Raw genomic sequence first — 21,906 nt, 5'->3', positions numbered from 1 at the left:
GCGAAAGGTCAAAGACCTTCTGACGTCATTTCCGCTCTTTGAAAGCGAAAGGCTATAAAATAAGCGCCGCCCATGTACAGTCAAGAACTTGACCAGATTTTAAAAACATTTCCACTGAAATTATATTCTATCAAGGTCCTTTTTATGACCAACTGGTGACTACCAAACGAATTGGGGCTGAGATTCATTGCATGACATCAAACACAACATAAAATAGGAGCTTATATGGTGTGTAGCTGTGTTGGTTTTGTTTTGTTTAATCCAATTTTTTGTTCTAGTCTGTCAACAAATGATAAGCAACGAGTGACACTTTAACATGCACAAACATGAACAAATATAATTGTTGTTTAATTTTACAGATGATTAATTTTAAAATATAGGTGTTTCTGTTGTGAGTTTCAAATAAAACTGTTAATGTTGTAAAATTGTATATAGCGATCACCAGTGGTGTCACCAGGACGGGTGTCACTCGGTGAGGGTGTCACCTCACACCATTCTCCGAAAATTTTGCATTTTCGGTTTGGTGTCACCCTCTACACTATGTTTAGAATTTTGCTTCAGGTTTTGAAATTTTACGATCACTACATCTCCTTCACACCGTGAACTACCTCCACCCTTCATCGACATTTTTTGTTGTGGACTATCCTGTATGCTTTCATAAGTAAACGTTGCATAACACATCACATAAAAACCTATTTTCAAAACATCACGTAACTCCGATGTTTAAAACACCACATAATTCACATTTTTAAACACCACATAATTAATATTTTTAAAACATCACATAATTAACATTTTTAAAACCACATAATTCACATTTTTAAAACCACATAATTCACATTTTTAAAACACCACAAAATTGGATTTTTTAAAACACCACATAATTCAAATTTTGTTTTTTAAACTACATACTTCAGATGTTTAAACATCATAATTCACATGTTTAATATTCACATAGTTTCCGTCTTTCATACATCACATGATTCAAACTCCAAATTCTAGCCTACATGTATTCTGTTTACGTCACCTACCAGATATTTCGATTTCCAAAAATACTTCTCTGCTAATAATTCTTTATTATGTACATCTCGCCCAAGAAAAATATTAAAATTCGATTAAAAATCTGATAATTTTTCTTCTATAAAAGTTAGGAAAACGACGAAGCAAAAGGTAAACGGAGTTTCAAATGTATGGAAGAGACAAGACACCATGAGAAAACTTCTAATCAAGGGAAGTAAATCTTCGAATCCTCCGTTATCAGGGGCCCAGGGGAAATCAGCGGATAGGAAGTGCGTCAAAGCGGGGAACGAGCAGGGAGCCATTTTGGTTCAGAAGGTCAATCAACGATCCCCTTAACCCCCTTAATAATGACGTCAGCGTTTGGAAGGATCCTTGACAGGCAGTTTGGTGACGAAGACAGGAATAGATGGCACCTCTAGAATATGCGGACACGTGCATTCGTCTTGGAATAAAACTCGTTTTTTACACATTTTTTTTTCTTTTCAACTTTCTTCAACTCTACTGCACCAGATTCAGATGTGTTCCTGCAGTTATATGACTGCTCACCTAATTAATCCATGCTTCACCCTCCCCTACTTCTGTATCCAATTACATTAATGAAGATCTTGTAATTAGAGCTATTTACAACAATTTTTAGACTTCAACCTAAAAACGTATTCAATTTATACGTATGATGTATATATATATATATATATATATATATATATATATATATATATATATATATATATATATATATATATATATAGGCCTATATCTTGTAAGCTGTCATTTTTGGTATATGTTGACGCGCATTAATTCATTTATACATTTAATACTTTCAATTTTTCTTGTAATAATATTCGTGTTCATTTTAAACTTCAACTTTGTTGAATCGTATTTATTTAGATGTACACCATAAACATTAGTCATTTAATTATGACATCCTTATCCTATCCCAGAATTCAGTTGATAGGTGATATATCCTGGTTTACCGAAAATGCTTGTTAAATTTAATGAAAATGTAATATAATTAAAAGCTTCTTTAACTCTGAGTATCATATTTAATGAAGTCATGCCTAGAGTCACATTGTGTGGTATAATTGGCCTTTAAGAAAACTGAGTCACGTTTTAATTAAATGTTTTTAGACGTTTTTAGTTTGTGTGTGTGTGTGTGTGTGTGTGGTCAAATGGCCATCTAGGGGGCGCACGTGCATCGTGAGTAACCCACGGGCGCGTGAGATCTGGGTGAGTCATTGTCGTGGGTCAGCTGATGAGCTCATCTTGTCGTGAGGAGGGGTCAGTCACTAGCTGAGAGGGTCAGTCACTAGCTGAGAGGGGATTGTCGCCTGCGTACATTCACCTGCCAAATGTCACCTGTCACTGGTCATGTGTCATCAGTCACCTTTCACCTTTCAACAGTCACCTGTCAACTGTCAACAGTTACCTGTCAACAGTCACCTGTCAACAGTCACCTGTCACATGTCAACAGTTACCTGTCAACAGTCACCTGTCAACAGTCACCTGTCAACAGTCACCTGTCAACAGTCACCTGGCAACAGTCACCTGTCAACAGTCACCTGTCACATGTCAACAGTTACCTGTCAACAGTCACCTGTCAACAGTCACCTGTCAACAGTCACCTGTCAACAGTCACCTGGCAACAGTCACCTGTCAACAGTCACCTGTCACATGTCAACAGTCACCTGTCAACAGTTACCTGTCAACAGTCACCTGTCAACTGTCACCTGTTAACAGTTACCTGTCACCTGTCAACAGTCACCTGTCAACTGTCACCTGTTAACAGTTACCTGTCCACAGTCACCTGTCCACAGTCCACAGTCACCAGTCACCTTCTGAAAGTCACCAATTACCAATCTCCTGCCAACACAACAACCACAGTCACCTACCAAACATCCGCGTAGTATGTGAAATAAATTCAAACAACAAATGAATGAAATTTTTCCAAATACTTTTAATGAAGATCAAGCTCTGCTCCACACCCGACCTTCAACCCTTGGCAAGTCACGCGTGACGTCGTGGGTGACGTCATAAGTGACGTCACAGATTGCTTATCGTGTTCGAAGATGGTTGGCTATCGTCCAAGCGCGTCAAGATCTGGTAGAGTGAGGACAATGATCCCAGTTCCTTTGGCGTGTTCCCTTCGGCTAGTTCCGAGCTGTCCTCGGCCGTGACCTCATCCTTTGACCTTGAGAAGCCTGACCTTTTGAAGTAGCCGGTGTCCACTAGGCCGACACAGTTCGTGTACCGCTGCCACTCGCTCTGAAAGGGGAGGGGGTGGATGGAGGTTGGGGGATATATAGACGTTATTAGTGGTCAGAGGAGTTAAAAGTTAAGGTTTAAATAAATTTGGCGGGTCATTATGTGGAATTCAGAATAGTTAACTTTGATGGCATGTAGAAGAAAAGGCCGATTTCCAAAAGGTCGTCATTACAAAAAAGCCGACATGGACAAAAGGCCTACACAAACAGCCAAGTTGACAAAAGGCCGACTGGACATAAGACTCACTGGACGTAAGGCCGACAGACTATAAGGCCGACATAAAAAAGGCCGACATAAAAAGCTAACTTGTTACAAAAAGTTAATGTTGCTTTTATGTTTCACACTCTACTAAAATCTTGCTCCCATATTAGCCACTAGTCACGATTATGAATATCCGATGTCCCAAGGGAGGTAAATAAAAACATAAAAAGGGACACTACTCACGTTTAGTATTTTGTACACATCTGGGTTAGTTTCCTTTAGCATGCCCAACACAGTGGCAAGGGCAGTAACCTGGTACTTTTCGGCTGAAAAAAATAAACAGAAAACTGTTTATACACATTAGTAACATTTAATAAAATAATCATAGGAGTTTTGTATTTTATTTTTCATATGATGATGGTATTCTATAACTATTTTCATTAGTTTAATTACAGAGTAGGTCCATAATTTATCTGCGGGGCAATACGTCACAAAATTACCCCAAAGTCAATAGCTTACCAAGTCAATAATTCATTAAGTCAACATTTCATTAGCTCAATAATATACCCGAAAATCTACCCGTTAACAATCAACCTAATTAAAAATTCACCATATCAAATGTACCCTAGTCAATAATCCACCAAGTCAATAATCCACAAGTCAATAATCCACCAAGTCAATAATCCACCAAGTCAGTAATCCACCAAGTCAATAATCCACCAAGTCAATAATCCACCAAGTCAATAATCCACCAAGTCAATAATCCACCAAGTCAATAATCCACCAAGTCAATAATCCACCAAGTCAATAATCCACCAAGTCAATAATCCACCAAGTCAATAATCCACCAAGTCAATAATCCACCAAGTCAATAATCCACCAAGTCAATAATCCACCAAGTCAATAATCCACCAAGTCAATAATCCACCAAGTCAATAATCCACCAAGTCAATAATCCACTATGTCAACGATCCACGGGAGAACATTCATTACTACGTCTTCAAGAAACACATCATCACAGAAATATTATTCAGCAAAACATTCAGCTTTAAAGCTATTAAATACACTGCAAATAAGAAAATAAAACTAAATGCTTTCTTAATTTAAAAAAACAAACTTTGGTGGCTAAAATGCGTAAGCGACCAATCGTTTTATTAAAGAAAGCTAATTAGTTTTATTTCTTATTTTCAGTGCATTTAAAAGCTTGTTATTATGAAGGTTTTCATACTTGTGATAAATATTTAAATATCAACTTTTAAAAAATATTTCTATAAAATATTAAAATCAAACATTTGCATGTAAAATATTAAACGAAAATAAAACATTACTGAACTTATTTCTGTTTTTTTTTTTTTTTTTTGCAGTATGTGTTCAACGTTGTATTCCATCCTAGCGAGTGTTTTTAGGACTTTCAAACTAGTAAAAACTACCAACTAGTCTTGGCAGCACCCCCCCCCCCTCCCCCCCCCCCTCCCCTCCCCCGAAACTACCATCCTACCCTCCGGACATAATTATTCGTTAAAAATGTTAAACGATAATTACATGTGTGGGTAAGGTTAATAAATACAACGCTTATTTAAAAAATAGATTTTTGCTGGTATAGGTGGAGGTCTAGAACCTTGATGGTGGAGATCGGGGGGGGGGGGGGGGGGTCAAGAAACCTGATGGTGGAGATGTGGGGGGGGGGGGGTCAAGAAACCTGATGGTGGAGATGTGGGGGGGGGGGGTCAAGAAACCTGATGGTGGAGATGGGGGGGGGGGTCAAGAAACCTGATAGTGGAGATGGGGGGGGGCACAAGAAACCTGATGGTGGAGATGGGGGGGGGGGGTGTCAAGAAACCTGATGGTGGAGATGGAGGGGGGGTGTCAAGAAACCTGATGGTGGAGATGGGGGGGGGGGTCATGAAACCTGATGGTGGAGATGTGGGGGGGTCAAGAAACCTGATGGTGGAGATGGGGGGGGGGGTCAAGAAACCTGATGGTGGAGATGGGGGGGGGGGTCAAGAAACCTGATGGTGGAGATGGGGGGGGGGGACACAAGAAACCTGATGGTGGAGATGGGGGGGGGGTGTCAAGAAACCTGATGGTGGAGATGTGGGGGTCTATAAACTTAGCCCACGCGATATTTAACGTACTATTGTACCCGACTAGGTTGGATGTCTGTTTCTGCCCTTACATTTTATAAAAAAATTCAGTGTTTCAAAAAACTACCTTTTAAAACGTTTTTTTTTAATTTTAATTTTGGTTTTTATTGTTTTTATCCACATCTATTAAATTTTATCAAGAACAATTGTAATTTGTTAATTGCCGATTAGATTTAAGGCAAATATATTTTTATGGGAGGTAATCAGAGATTTAAAAATAGGTGTTTTTTTTTAATCTTGTTGTCTCCCTTTGACCGCCGCGACAACACAAATGTTCTAATTGGTTATTTGAGAGCGGTGTCCAGTTGCTTTTGTTGTTATTTGATTCACGACATAAGATATCATAAACAATATTTTCTCTGCTTTGTGATTCAGAATTGCTTTTTTATTTTTACTTTTGTCTTCCCTTTGTTGCTTTGTTTCCTTCCCTTTGCAGTTGTTCTTTCATTTCTTCTGTTTGTAGTTTTTTTTTTTTTTTTACTTTTTCTCCCTTTTATTATTTTGTTGTTTTGCTTTCTTTTATCTGTAGTGTAGTTTTCTATCTGTTGTAGTGTAAGTTAGTTACTTTTGTATTTTTGTAATATTTTTTTTTCACGGAACATAATTTTTAAATGCACATGTTTTAAATGCACCCATCCACACAGAAACAATCCCCCCCTACACACACACAACGTCATCTCCCTCCCATTACTTCCTCGACCCCCCCCTCTCCTACGGATACAAGCCCACTCATATACCCCCCCCCCTTCCCCTGACACAAGCCCTCATACAAACCCTCAATCTCCTCCCCCCCCCCCCTGACAAACTCTCCATCTATACCCCCCACCACAAGCGACAGCGACTCCTCTGATATTTCATCTACGTCATATCCGTCTCATTAAATAGCTGTTAATTTTCAAATTTAATATTAATTTAAACTGTCCACAAAAGAAAGCAATTAGACTATTTTAATCACGATCGTCAAGACAAAGGCGGATTAGAAAACGTGAAACTTTCAAGGCCTATAGTATACACCCCCGCCCACGTTAGGGGGGTGGGGCTGGGACACACGTCATTGGCACACCGCCTCGCTCACCTTTCAAGACTGAGGCAGCTTGTCTTTACGGAGAAACCTAATCATAGAAATGTCTTCAACACTTTAGCTAAACGATCCCCCCCCCCCATTTCTTTCTTCCTCTTATTTGTTTAGCGCAAAGTACTGTTAAACTATAAATCCCCCCCCCCTATCTCGACAAAATCATGGCGTCTGTTCTGTCACCAGTTCAACAACCTAAGATACATCTGTCTGCCTCTCAACTGTCTGCCACTAATCTGTCTGCCTCTAATCTGTCTGCCACTAATCTGTCTGCCACTAATCTGTCTGCCACTAATCTGTCTGCCACTAATCTGTCTGCCACTAATCTGTCTGCCTCTATTCTGTCTGCTTCTAATGTGTCTGCCACTAATGTGTCTGCCTCTCATATGTCTGCCACTAATCTGTCTGCCACTAATCTGTCTGCCACTAATCTGTCTGCCACTAATCTGTCTGTCACTAATCTGTCTGCCACTAATCTGTCTGCCTCTATTCTGTCTGCTTCTAATGTGTCTGCCACTAATCTGTCTGCCTCTCATATGTCTGCCGCTAATCTGTCTGCCACTAATCTGTATGCCACTAATCTGTCTGCCTCTCATATGTCTGCCTCTATTCTGTCTGCCTCTAATATGTCTGCCACTAATCTGTCTGCCACTAATCTGTCTGCCACTAATCTGTCTGCCACTAATCTGTCTGCCACTAATCTGTCTGCCACTAATCTGTCTGCCTCTATTCTGTCTGCTTCTAATGTGTCTGCCACTAATCTGTCTGCCTCTCATATGTCTGCCACTAATCTGTCTGCCACTAATCTGTATGCCACTAATCTGTCTGCCTCTCATATGTCTGCCTCTATTCTGTCTGCTTCTAATCTTCATTAATCTGCCTGCCCCAAATGTTTCTGCCTCTAAAATGTCTGCCTAATAATTGATTTCCTAATTTTTCACCCTCTAATGTTAGGTATACACGATTTCATAGATAATAATACCGGGAGAAAAGATAAATATAGAAGCTATTTATATTGTTTAAATAAAGATGCACTAGACCACCAGTATTGTCTGGAAGTATTGTTATGTTGCTATGGTAATACAAACATCTTTTTAAAATGTGAAGCACATATAGAATCTCATCATCTGATGCTCATGTTGGTATGACTTCCGTATTCGTTTCTTAGAAACTAACCTCAGCAGATAAGTGGGTCATCTATACACGACACTACTTTCCTAAGGGGAGGACAGGGGGTAGGGGAGGGGGGTGGAATTTCGTGACGATGTGTCACGATGGGTGGGGTGCGAGGGGAGGGGGGGCTAGAAAAAAGTAACCCTAGAAACTAAAAAATGTGTTTTGCTAATTGTAAAAAAATTGATTGAAATAGCCTATCAAATATTTTAGATTCTACTGTTTTACAAAACTGCCGTAGGTCGGTCTCCACATCATCTATCCATTTGAGTCTTTTGGGCGTTTACTTTTGGGAAACTTTCATTCTGGTGTTAGACAGTCTTTACAGATTATCTAACTACTTCAGGCTTCCCTTTTTGTGCATGTCACAACTCTCTGGTTCGGTACGAAAATCTTCATCAATAGGGCCTATTCCTCAAGTATCTATCCAAATTTTTTTTTAGGATTTTCCTCTCCCAGGTGTTCAGTAGGTTTTCTGGTATATTTTTGAAATTGTTCGTGTTTTATTGACATCACGAGCTGACCCGCGACGTAGCATACGTTGCTATCTAGTTGTTTTATTTTCTACTTATCAACAATTCATAATTTGTGAATTCGACAGGTGGGGATGAGTGTGGTGGCTAAGCTGCGTGGTGTCTCGTGTGGTCCCCATGAAGAGAATTATATATATAGATTTTCGTTGGTCTTATAGAAACTTGGCAACAATTCTAAAAATGTGTCGTTTTTATTTTGTTTAACAGCTACTGCAACCAATGTAATCTTGTGTGCTTACAGATTTTATTTATAACTGCCTGTCACTGCTGTAAAACATGTTTTTAAAGTACTTACAGATTTTATTTATAACTGCTTGGTACTATAAACCATGTTTTAAAGTACTTACAGATTTTATTTATGACTGCTTGGTACAACTGTAAACCTTGTTTTTAATGTACTTACAGACTTTTTAAATAACTGCTTGGTACTACTGTAAACCATATTATTGAGGTACTTACAGATTTTATTTTTGACTGCCTGGTACTACTGTAAACCATGTTTTTAAAGTACTTACAGATTTTATTTATGACTGCCTGGTACTACTGTAAACCATGTTATTGAGTTACTTACAGATTTTATTTATGACTGCCTGGTACTACTGTAAACCATGTTATTGAGGTACTTACATATTTTATTTATGACTGCATGGTACTACTGTAAACCATGTTATTGAGGTACTTACATATTTTATTTATGACTGCTTGGTACTACTGTAAACCATGTTTTTAGTGTACTTACAGATTTTATTAATAACTGCTTGGTAATATAAACCATGTTTTTAAAGTAATTACAGATTTTATTAATAACTACTTGGTACTACTGTAAACCATATTTTTAAAGTACTTACAGATTTTATTTATGACTGCCTGGTACTACTGTAAACCATGTTATTGAGGTACTTACATATTTTATTTATGACTGCCTGGTACTACTGTAAACAATGTTATTGAGGTACTCACATATTTTATTTATGACTGCCTGGTACTACTGCTGGTACTACTGTAAACCATGTTATTGAGGTACTTACATATTTTATTTATGACTGCCTGGTAGTACTGAAAACCATGTTATTGAGGTACTTACAGATTTTATTTATGACTGCTTGATACTTTCTGAGCTGGTGGTCCCCACAGGAGCTGACGGCAGTCACGTGACACAGGCACGTGTAGAGGATGACGAGGCGGGAGAGTTCTCTTCTCTTGATCATGTTTTTCAGCTTGGTGGCGCCTGAGGTAGACCAAGCAAGAGGTTAAAGGTCAGGGAAAATGGCGTACGGGTTGGGTTTATAGAACCGTTTGGTGTTTTAATTTATTAGCGGTGTGAACATTGGGTAAAGTTGGTATCGCAGGTTATTTTACAATGTTAGTAACAGTAGGTCATAACGAAGATCATTTGCGAAAAATCTAACACGTCATTTCTAAAAGGGTTTTGTTGAAGTTAGTACCCCATGGCCAGTTGAGCAAGTAATTTCTTCAGACTATTAAAACGGGTCATTTTTTGGCTGATTGCAAACTTAGTATTTTTTTCATATCAGTGTTATAAAAAAAAAACCTACTCCAGCTGAAACAAACTTATGGGAACATATTTATGTATGTGTTTTCCGAGTGTACAGCAACCAGATGTATCGATAAAACTGTATGTGACAAGATCCACGCGGGTTTAGCTGTTGTGATTGACCAACACAATCTGCAACATTTTGATGATTTCAGTGTCCTTATAAAGACATGCTATCACTACTTTTATATGTTATAATACTTTAATGAGCCGTCAATTTGAATTGTGCGGGTTTTCCTTAGTTCTGCGTGTTTTTTAAAAAAAAGATATGAATGTACTCAGAGGCGTCGCAAGGCGGGGCGGGTGGGGGTGGGGGGTGCAGACACCATTTACTAAGGAAAACCCACATGATGCACATTGACGGCTTATAAAGTTATAGCACACTTTGTTGTAAATATACGGCTGACATATTAGGTAATGAAATCATGTATTATCGCTCTTGAATCGCAATGTGCCTTTTTTTTTGCTTCTTGTTGTTTGTATAATGTTGAGTTTTTAAAAGATTTCGTCCACATAGCGAATCATAATTTCCCCCCCCCCCCCCCCCTCTCTCTCAGAAAGTCTACCGCCCCGCCCCCCCCCCCCCCCAACGAAATGCAATTTATATAGAAAATATATACTTTTAACAGTGTCCACCAACCCCCCCTCCGATCTACCACTCCACCCCCCTCAGAAAATTTAAAGTGCCCCCCCCCCCGGAGAAAAAAGTCTGGAAGAAACACTGTAGCCGATCTATTTCCGTGGACCACCTAGTAACGTTAAAATAGTTTGTTGGAGATCCCTACTCCCGCAAAAAAAAAATAAACAAAACAAACTAAGCATGTTTTTCGAGTGAAATGTATTTATTAAACAGCTTAGTAAACTATAGCGGCCGCAAACGATTTCATTATCCAGTGTGAATATAATTTGTTTATAAATATTTTTAAAAAAGGAAAATCAAATCTAAATGATTTAAATAAATGCCTCGTCTTTACTCCACACGCACACATACACAGACACACAGACACACAGACACACACACATATATATATATATATATATATATATATATATATATATATATATATATATATATATATATACAGTGCGGAACTAGATGCGGTATCTTGCAGCTGTTTCTATAAATAATTCCAGTCCTCTTAATTTTCAACCAATCAAATTAAACTTACACAACTCGTTTTTAATAACCACTTTGTAACATTAGTCGGTCTACTTTTGTATTACTTAGTTTTAAATGTCAAAACTAAATCGGAATGACCTTTTAAACAAAGACAGCGGATGTTGGACCTCTTTATCCGAGTGTTCCAATAAAGCTATTTCTTGTCATAACTATGGAACAGTCAGTACTATTGTGTTATAAAGTATTATCATGAGTTTATACTGGGAAATGCCAGCTTCTTCTAAAAGTGCATCACATGAAAGGGAAACTAAAATATATTTTAATCACCGCCTCTGCCAACGATCCAAATTTAATACAGACTAAGTGTGTTCTTTTATATATGTATCGCTTAAAAATATGTCTAGATAATCTAAGCTGCGATCTTAACTTTGAAGGAAACAAGTTAATTAAAAAGTCTAGTGACATTTATGCGCAATTTCCTTATGTTATCTAAAAATAGCTCTGACGTATAATGCTGGGATGCGTTCAAGCTAGAAGAACGATCGGTTTGTAGGTGTTTATGTAATTTTAAAATTTGTGACTAAACGAGAGGATATTTTTGAAAACTTTCTTCGGCAATATTGTTCTAAATTATGGCAGGAATCGATTGGTACATGTTTCAAGTCGCTAAGTCGTCTGGTTGCCGAGATATGGGCCAAAAACTGCATTTTTTCGAGGTTTTTTTGATTTTTCGGGAAATACATGAAAGAAAACCCGGAATTTTTATGGCCTATGCTCATTCTCGTAACTTGCTTAACATAATTGCTTTTCGAACTAGTCATCGATATTGCTTCGTTGAGGAGGAGATACGACTTAAAGCCCGGACACACATTCATCCATACATTCATTCATCCATCCATCCATCCATTCCCAGAAATGACGCGTTAATAAACGCAATTCTCCAGAATGGAAATTGCGCTAAAAACGTGATATTTTTACTGGTGTTCCCTACTCTTTTTAATCATAAAGTTGCAAATTGATATACTCGGTTGTCTTTTATTTCTGTTTCATTAAAACGGGCATGATGTGCTTAGGGATTTGATTGTATCGCTTAAATGGTCAATTGTTTTTTGTTTGTTTGTTTTTTTCTTTGCCTCTTAGAACTTGTGAAATATCTGAAAGTGCATTTAAGCGAGACACTGCGTTTAGTGCTGTAATTTTAACCTTAAAGTGATATACTGCCACGATAATTAGCGGGGGTTAGGTCTCCTGTATATTCTAGCGCATTCTACTATAACGGTAAGGGTTGGGATGGCGCTTCAGTATAATCTGGTTATAGAAATGGTTGGTCAAAAGTTTATAGAAACCTACAAATAGGGTCTAACTATTATTTATGACATTTCGTACACATAACTGAAATGGTTATCAAGTTGTTTTGTTTATTCACACACAATGACACACACAATGACACACCCACACACAAGCTGACACACACACACGCACGACACATACCACAAACACACACAAAAACTAACACACACACACAAACACACTCACACACACTGACACACACGGACACGCTTGAATACTCACACACACACACGCGCACATACACACACAAGGTAGGAAAAGAGTGAATGACCAAACCAAAAAGGCGTAGAACGACAAAGTGTGTCAAAATTCTCCATTAAGAGTTTAACACGATTACAATACCCCCCCCCCCCCCAATAAGCTTTATACGAAAGAGTTATTAAAAAATTCATAAACGTTTTAATAACAAGCTTTTATGTACTGATGCATTAAAAAGTAGAACATAAATGAGTTTCTTAAAATATATAGTAATATAATACACTACTATTTATATAACTATAAAGAAAAGCGCTTCCTAAATATTAGTAAAAGCATCCAATAGATAATATTATAGTGACCCACGCTTTTCTTTATAGTTATCTAAATAGTAGTGTATTTTATTACTATATATTTAAAGAAACTCATTTATTTTCTACTTTTTAGTGCATTAGTACATAAAAGCTTGTCATTAAAACGTTTTTATGATTTTTTTCCCCCACTTTAAATTTTTTAATGGAATAGAGTTGCATGACTAGAAACTATTGCGCACCAAATGAACATAATAATGTGCGTATAATAGTGCGGAATCGTAGGATCGGACAGCCTACTAATTTCAGAAAATTTTAATTAATTCATACAAAAATTAATTAGGCATCCAAATAAGTCAAATTTAAAGTCATATTGCATTGTCATCGGGTGCCAAATTCCAGAAAAAAATAATCGGTTAGAAGTGCCCGAAATTTCGCTTGCCCGTTTCGATCTAGACAGGATGGATGAAGACAGACAGACAGACGAAGCGAGTTAAATAAAAGCTTGTAAAAGTTTGAAGTTCTTTGTAAAAAAAAAACTACCTTCCTCTTCCTTCTTAATTGTAACGAGCCGACCCGCGGCGTATCATACGCCGCTATTTAGTTGATTTATTTTCTACTTTTCAGTAATTCATAATTTGTGAATTCGACAGTACCAATGCTGCCACTGAAAATATTTGCTTTAAAACACTAACCCCCATCCTTTCCCCTAACCCCGACCCTACACCCCCCCCCCCCCCCGCGAAAGCAGCCTCCTCTTAGTTACCACCTGTAAGTTTAAAGTCGGTTCAAACTAAATTATCTGCCCCTAATAGCCGTCACTAAACCTGGCTGTACGGTTTGTAAACATTAACGTGACCACAGCTCAGCAGACCATGTGGGGGTGGGGTAGGGTGGTAGTGATAGTGATAGAGACAAAGAGAGGGGACTGTAAGGAGGCGCTTGCAGCTTGTTTTCTAATGGCTCGCAGAGGAGAATTATATATATAGATATTGGAAGGGATTTCTTCCAACACATTTAAGTATTACGTGTCAACGTATTATGCGCCATAAGGTTCCGATTTCAAACTGCTGATCTGTTACAATCTAGACGTGCTTTTGTAGGCCTAATATCAAGAACATTCTACATGGCAGCAGTGAGTTTAAAGTAGGAGTTACCTCTTCTAGGTGATTAGCTGTCTAACAAGCCTCACCTGCCGGGGTGACTTTTGTGACTTTTGGATTAGCAATCGTGTGCATACCTGCCCGACCATGCCATCACTTTGAGTTATGTGTTCGGAAGGGACCGGGAATCGGTTATTAAAATTTGTATTTTTAACGACACCGGAAGTTGTATTTGCAGATGAGGCTCATTAGGGACGGGGGGGGGGGGCGACGACATTAAAGGCTAGGGAAGCAAGTTGATACGTAACCTTCACTTATGTTGGAGGAAAGACCATTTAATTTTAAAATAAAGAACGAAGTAGAAGAAAGAAAGACTTAACTAGATTTTGTGTCCAGTGAAAGAAGTGTCAAACACTATTGTTTTATTACTTTATTGAACTTGATCTAAAAATGTTACAGCCATAGTAACAATAAGCCCAGGTTACAATATCAGCCATAGTAACAATAATCCCTGGTACTGACGCAGATGGCTTGACAATAGGGCTAGCTAACAGGGCTAGCTGCCAGCACTGGAACTATTTTAGATTGTTGATCGGATTCCATATTAGTAAAAGATATACGTGCGCTAAAGTGTCGCTTCAGACAGTATCATATGAACAGGAGTGCAGCACCCACCATCCGGCGGATAGTAGCACGTGACCGGAAGAGACTTTGTCACGTGGCAAATCACTCGTTGGTATCGTGTGCTATATGGATAAGGTCACGAAACCTTCAACGTTGTATATAGTTTTCAGAGGTTTTTACAAACTTTTATTTAACTCACTTCCTCGTCAGGCGTCAGTTTGTCTAGATCGAAACGGCCGAGCAAAATTGCAGGCACTTCTACCTGACAGATACGGTTCGTAGTTGGAACGTGGGTCAAGACATGAGACAATGCAATATGACTTTAAATTTGAGTTAATTGGTTGCCTAATTAATTTTTTATGAATTATTGAAAATTTTGTCCAAATTAGTAGGCTGTCTCATCAAACTATTCCGCATTATTATACATTATAGTTCATTAGCAAAAAGAATTGCTCACCAAGTGAACGGCAAACAATATGTGCATAATAGTGCGAAATATTAGTACTTTATAAATTCATATGAGTTTTTTGAAAAATCGGAAATAGCGTAAATTACTACTTCCGGTCAATGGAAATGACTCAAAATTTGAAAGAAGACAGAAAATTAAATGTTTTACTTATATTTGAAATTTTTTTATCTATCTGAAACAGAACTCAAGTTATACGCATTTGAAAAACCATGGGTAGAAAAGTTCCACTTCCGGTTATCGGAAATCGCTGAAAAGTTTATACGAACCACAAATTTGATATAATACTTATATGTGAAATTTCATCAACCTAGCTGTAACGGTACTCAGGTTATCGTATTCACGAACACATACATACATACATACATACATACATAAACACACACAAACATACGGACAGAATTGCAAAGCCCAGTTTTTCTGGTTAATTTTGATTGACAGCAGTTAGTTATATGTAACAAGAATGTAGGCGGAGTCTGGCCCAGACGTCATAGTATAAAGTTACAACGCCGTTTTTGAGAATGCGTCATTAGAAACACGACACACGCCTCTTGAAAATTTGTCTTTTAATTTCTGTTTCAATTAACTCGGAAATTGAAACGATTTAAATTCACTTGACTTTTGTGTGTGTTATTGTCTATCATTTAATACGCAACTTTTTAATTATTTTTTTAAAACTTCTCAGCGTACTGTAATGCGGTTTTGTGTAAGTCTTAGGCTAGGATTTAAATGAACTTTGTTAACATTATACGTTATTCTTCTGTGAAACAATTTTTCTATAGAGCTGATGGGTGCATTGTTTCTTTCAGGATCCCTCGGGGCAGATGGCGTTGCCCTAGGAGCAAATCTACAGCTAACCTTATGTTGATGTTTAAAAAAATAATTTATAGACAATATCGACTTTAAAGAATACAAACGCAGTATGTCCACTTTTTTTGGGGTGAAATAAATGTACACTCATACTTGTACTGGCAATAATAGAAGATTCTAAAAACTTGTATTTTATAACCAGAAACTATAATGCTGATACTTTCTTTAACGTTTTAACATTTTAATACGGGTATGAATGAGTTTTTCTCCTCACTTACCTCGAGATTGGGCATAGTGCTGACCACACTATCTCTTCGTATGCCGAGGTCACAGAAACTAGTTAACTCTACTTCACTTGCCCTATAGACCGTCAGGTTTGAAAAGGGAACTTTACCTTGAGATTAGTTTTTTTTTGGACATACACGATTGATGTATAGATTAACCAGTGTCTGTCCCCTCCCCACCCTCCCATTCCCTCCCTCTCCCTTCTAAAAAAAGGTATCTATCAATAAAAATATCTGAAAGAAATCCCGATAGAACGTACTAACCTAACACACGAATGTAGCGTGAATTTTGCTTTATAAATTAGATTCAACACTTTTGGTCGCTTGTGTAAGGAATGACGTTATGGGTCTTTTAAAACAAACAAGTTAATAAAAAGTCTAGTGACAATTTAAGCGCAATTTCCTTAATTAATTTTTTGTGACCGAACGAAAGGATATTTTTGAAAACTTTCTTCGGCATGATTGTTCTAAATTATGGCAGGAATCGATTGGTAAATGTTTCAAGTCGCTAAGTGGTCTGGTTGCCGAGATATGGGCCAAAAAACTGGATTTTTTTTTTAGGTTTTTTGGCTTTTCCGTGAAATCCAGGAAGGAATTCCGGGAATTTTTTTGGCCCACAATCATCCTTGGAACTTGTTTAACATATTTGCTTTTGGAACTAGTCCTCGATATTGCTTCGTTGAGGAGGAGATACGACTTAAAGCTTCGGACACACATCCATTGCGGACACACATCCATCCATCCAGAAATGACGAGTTAATAATCGCAATTGTCCAGTATGGAAATTGCGCTAAAAAGTTATTAATTTAATCTAGGGTTATATTTGATCCTAGTGGTGACATAAAACATCTGTAGCATTAATTGAAGAGTATTAGTTATAGTTATTCCGCATTACTACTTCTGGCTTCTTTACCTCTATAGAGTCGATTACTTTATACATTAGCTTTGTTGTAAGTTTAAGAATGATTCTGTAAAATTTATTTTGAAAAAAATATTGCTGAGTTAGCTACCGTATTTATTTTAATAAACGGTTCATATAAAAAATGTTACTGCAAGACAAAAACGTGTGGGCGGTGGCCTTTTATTTATGCGTTCACTTATTATAGGAAAGTAAATGTCAATGATGTGATGTGACATTTAAATAAATTCATCAAATGTCAAGTAAAGTATAGCAGAATACGAAGCAGATCTAATTTCTTTAGCAGTGTCTTAATCAGGCTGTCGCTAATAAAGTTTAACAGTGTGTTTGGCCTTTGTGTGTACCTAGTGGTACGTCTTTATAATGTAGCCTTAGGTTAGCGAACTATACACCCTCTCCCACTCTCCCCCCACCCTTATTTTCCGACAAAACGAAAAAAAATACGTTTCATTTTAGACAAACTTTCAACTTGAAATAATTCACCAGCCACCACAAAATCAGAGTTTCTTCCAGGCATCTCTTCGTGGGGGGGGGGGGGGGAGGGGGAGGCAGAGCCCACCCCCCCCCCTCCCAGAAGAAAGTCTACCCCCCCCCAACGAGATGGATTTTATATAGTAAACATACACTTTTTAGTGTCCGCCCCCCCCCCCCCCTCCCCCGAAAAAATGTTGACCCTCCCCCCCCCCCCCCCCCGAAACTTTCAAGTGCCCCCTAGGAGAAAAACGTCTGGAAGAAACACTGCACCAAAATGAACGTGTCGGCCTTTAACTGCCATTACATGCAGACATGCTTAACGACACACAAATTAGCTTTGTTTTTCGGTTTGGACTTAAAATCTGTGTCACACAGATTTTAAGTCCAAACCGAAAAACAAAGCTAATTTTTTTTTTTAAAGTTCCGGCCGCTTTATTAGCTAAAAAAAAGAAAATGAAGGACTTAAACCAAAATAAATATACTATTATTAAAGTGGGGGTGATAACATCCTTGCTTTTCACAAACACACATGTGTAGATTTAGCATTATCCAGCTTTTAAAATGGTATTATTTTTATAACGTTATTTTATAACATATTTGAAAGTATAAAACAATCTATATTATTAAAATACTCTTCTACCAATATTCGTAAGTTTTTTTTTTTTTTAAATATTGAACTATAGGACATACTTCAAAATTATTTAACAACATCTTCAATCATTTTTTAACGCAGGCATCTCTTCCGGGCGGGCGGGGGGGGGGGGTAAGAAAATATATAATTTTACCAGTGTCCGCCACCCCCCTGAAAATGTCAAGTCCCGGTCGTCGTCCCCCCCCCCCCCCCGGAGAAAAAAGACTGGAAGAAACACTGAACGCAAACGTTTTAGCAAAATCTAATGGTACTGTGGTATGTCCGAATTTAGCACAGTGTAAACATTTTAAAGTAGGAAAAACATAATAGTCGCCATCAGCATTACTTGATTTTCTCACTTTTTAATAATTTCAACAAGCTTATACATTTATTATGCATCGCTAAATACAGCACTTTCCTATAAATAACATTTTATTCATACTTTTATGTTATTTTTTTTTTTAAATCCTTAAATAAATCAACTAGTTTGAAAAAGTAAATAAAAAAAATCTATCGAACTTTAAATATAATAAAAAACAAATGAAACTGAATTGAACTTTAAAATCAAGTAAACGTTTCACATACCTGACCAAATCGTCTGCTGCCACAAGCGTCTACTCTCTCCTGCTACAGCTCGCATTTTGTTTAGAAATTAATTTTATTATATTTTCGAATTTTTAAATTTCTTTTTTTACTGAAGCGACCTCAGTTCAGTGCGTTTTACTTGCTCAATTATTAACTTACTTGACTAAAAAGTTTCAAAGAATTCTTTTGTTCCGCTAAACTTTAACAATTTCTTATTTTCAAAAAATTAAAACTGCGGCTGTTTTCCTCATTTCTTGTTGAATTTATAAGACACTTGATCGACTTGATCGTTAATCAAAAAATAAAAACTCAACCGACAGTGTCCACGTGGTTCGCAGGAGTTCGTAATGGCGATTCGTTAATTAAACTTAAATACTGAATCTCTTAAACAAAAGGCGGACTAACTCTGGAAGTTTTCAGTGGGAAGAAACAGGCGTGGTAAAAAAGGGCGAGAAATTTATAGAAATTGAAAGATAAAACTAGAAGCGAACAGTTTCGACTTTTAATAACCCAGATCATGTGACTCGCCTTAGTTATTTCGATGTGGCATTAAGTTTTCATCAGAAGCTCGTGTATCCGCGTCTCATGTTAATTTTTTTTCTAATTTTTTTTTTCTTTTCAAACAACGTGATTGTGTTTGACAAGTTGAATGCTTGAAATTGGCGGCATGATTCAATAGAGTGATCATTAGAAAATGTAGGATTAGTTTATAATTCGGTGTTTGGTGTTAAGGTGGATTGGAGAGGGGGAATTAGGAAGACATTGGGGGAAGGATTTTTTTTTTGAGATAGGTAGATTTTTTAATTGGGGGGGGGGGGGGGGGGAGGGAGGAGGTTACTTTTTGGGGAGAAGGTTGTTAGATAATTGGGACAGGGGGTTGTTTTTTTTTTTGAGGGAGGGAGTTGACTTTAAGAAGGGGGGGGGGGGGGACTTTTTTGACGATGTAGCATAAAATTAAAACTCCGATACAATTGTGTGACGCAATATAAGCGTTTATAGTTGGGTTCAGGGGTTAGGTTCTATATTGGGTTAAGCTTACGTCTCCGGTGTCAGTGCGTCATATCTACTCTTTATATAGATAATTTAATTAGACTCGATATTAATTAATTATGTGTTTTGGTTGCGTGGGAGTTATTATACATGAACATTAGGAATTCTTCAGTTATTCTGCTACACTTTCTGTTATAGAATTTATTGGTCGCCGTTAGTACACTGAAGCTGGGCTAGGGTTAGATGTAGAGCTACACCGTTCAGAACTTGATGGTTAACTTTAACCACAACTCCATAAACTAGTATTGCTGATAACGCTACGATAACTACACCACAAAACCCTAACTCTAACCTGAACCTGAACCTAACCTATCTCAGATGCGATATCAGTATCATCAATCAGACCTTATATAATGATTATACGATAAAACAAATAACAATATCAATAAAAATCTAACGCTGTTCTAGCTCTGGTTTATCAGCATCTATTAATTTCCTAATATATATATATATATATATATATATATATATATATATATATATATATATATATATATATATATATATATATATATATATATATATATATATTATATTATGTCAAGCTTCCAGAGAGTTTGCCCACACCGGAAATGCCTATCTTATCTCTAGAAATTCTAGCCTGAACGTCTCAATGTTGCTTAGCGCAATGTACTTTCTTCTCTAGATGTATTCTCTTTAGCCCTTCCTTTCCTCCCACGTACATTTAGCCAGGTTACACCTTACACCTCACCCACATACTCTCCCACACCGCCCCCACACAAGTCTACTTCTGCCTCTCACTATATCCACACATCCTACACCTCCCTTCCCCACAACATCCCACCCTCACAAGTCTATTCCTGCCCCCCCCCCCCACACATATCTCACCCCACATATTCTATGCCCCCACACACATCCCACCCACACGTCTACTCCTGTCCCCTCACCATATCCACATATTCCACACGCCCACCCACACACATCCCCTTACCCCACATACTCTATACCCCAACACAAGCCCACCCACACACCTCCACTCACCCCACACAAGCTCACTTCATATTGCAGTAGGCGACGACTTGATGTGAAATACTTTTTTTTTTAAAGACGGCCATCTTAAATGTCGCAAGATGTAACCTTTGTACATTGTAAGACTCATAAATTAAACCAAGTCAGTTTTTACTTGGTTGGACAAAGGCTATGAAAGCAAATCCAAAAAGAAAATTTAGGCTGAAATCGGAGTCAATGGCCTCAATGGCGCATAAGCAGTTGACACGTATCCTTAATTGTGATGGAGGCGTGGTCGAGTCGGCAAAAAGCTCATGGATGATAAATTCGAAAAAAGTCTCGAGTTCAATCCCTCTGGCAGATAAGGCTCGATCCCTTCCAACACTAAAAATTAAGAACGAAGAAGAAGAAGAAGAAGAAGAAGAGATAAAATGTAACTGGTCTGGTTTTAATCCATGTATTTTTAGTCGTAGCCTATGTAGTGTCAACTTCATTCCGAACGAATTACTAAAAAGTGGACAATAAAACAAATATAAAAACTTTTAGAATAACAAGCTTTTAAGAAAGAACATAATATATCAAACTAGCTTTCTTTAATAAAAAAAAACTGAAGTCGCTAAAATTTGTAAGAGATATCATGAGCGACCAAGCAATTATAAAAGCAAGGAAGATTATTTTATGTTCTTATTTTCAGTGCATTAAATAAAAGCTTGTTGTTATAGAAGTTTTTATATTTGTTTGATTTCATCCCTAAGCTTAATTTTAATGTTATTTCTCTTTAACATGCCTATAAAAAAATATTAATACAAAATTATGAACATCTTATAAGAGAACAACCGGTAGCCATACATATGTTGTTTTTTTTTAACAAACTGACATTTTCTCAATGCATACCAACACAATACTGGAGCTAACATGTCCTTTAGATGGGACGTAGACAGGCTAATGGCTTTTTTTTTAATTGGACGTCATTGTGCTATAAGATATACAGATACGACTTCATGCAATGAAAAGACGAGCATTTATTTCTACAAGAGTAGAAGATAGCACGT

General features: G+C 37.4%; 1 protein-coding gene across 1 annotated transcript; it reads right to left on the bottom strand.

Annotated features, from left to right (window-relative positions):
- Positions 1–2,988: 2,988 nt before the first annotated feature.
- LOC131936598 (uncharacterized) lies at positions 2,989–19,108 on the bottom strand. The gene is made up of 4 exons (XM_059293655.1): positions 18,836–19,108; positions 9,493–9,636; positions 3,727–3,809; positions 2,989–3,282 (listed from the first exon to the last, which is right to left on the bottom strand). The coding sequence occupies exons 1-4, from the start codon at positions 18,888–18,890 to the stop codon at positions 3,061–3,063; spliced, it is 504 nt and encodes a 167-aa protein (XP_059149638.1). The 5' UTR covers positions 18,891–19,108; the 3' UTR covers positions 2,989–3,060.
- Positions 19,109–21,906: the final 2,798 nt, after the last annotated feature.

The sequence above is a fragment of the Physella acuta genome, unplaced genomic scaffold, assembly GCF_028476545.2.
Source record: "Physella acuta isolate Inbredline_101_S28 unplaced genomic scaffold, ASM2847654v3 ptg000181l, whole genome shotgun sequence".
Taxonomy (NCBI): Eukaryota; Metazoa; Mollusca; class Gastropoda; family Physidae; genus Physella; species Physella acuta.
This window is presented reverse-complemented; position numbering and strand designations above follow the sequence as displayed.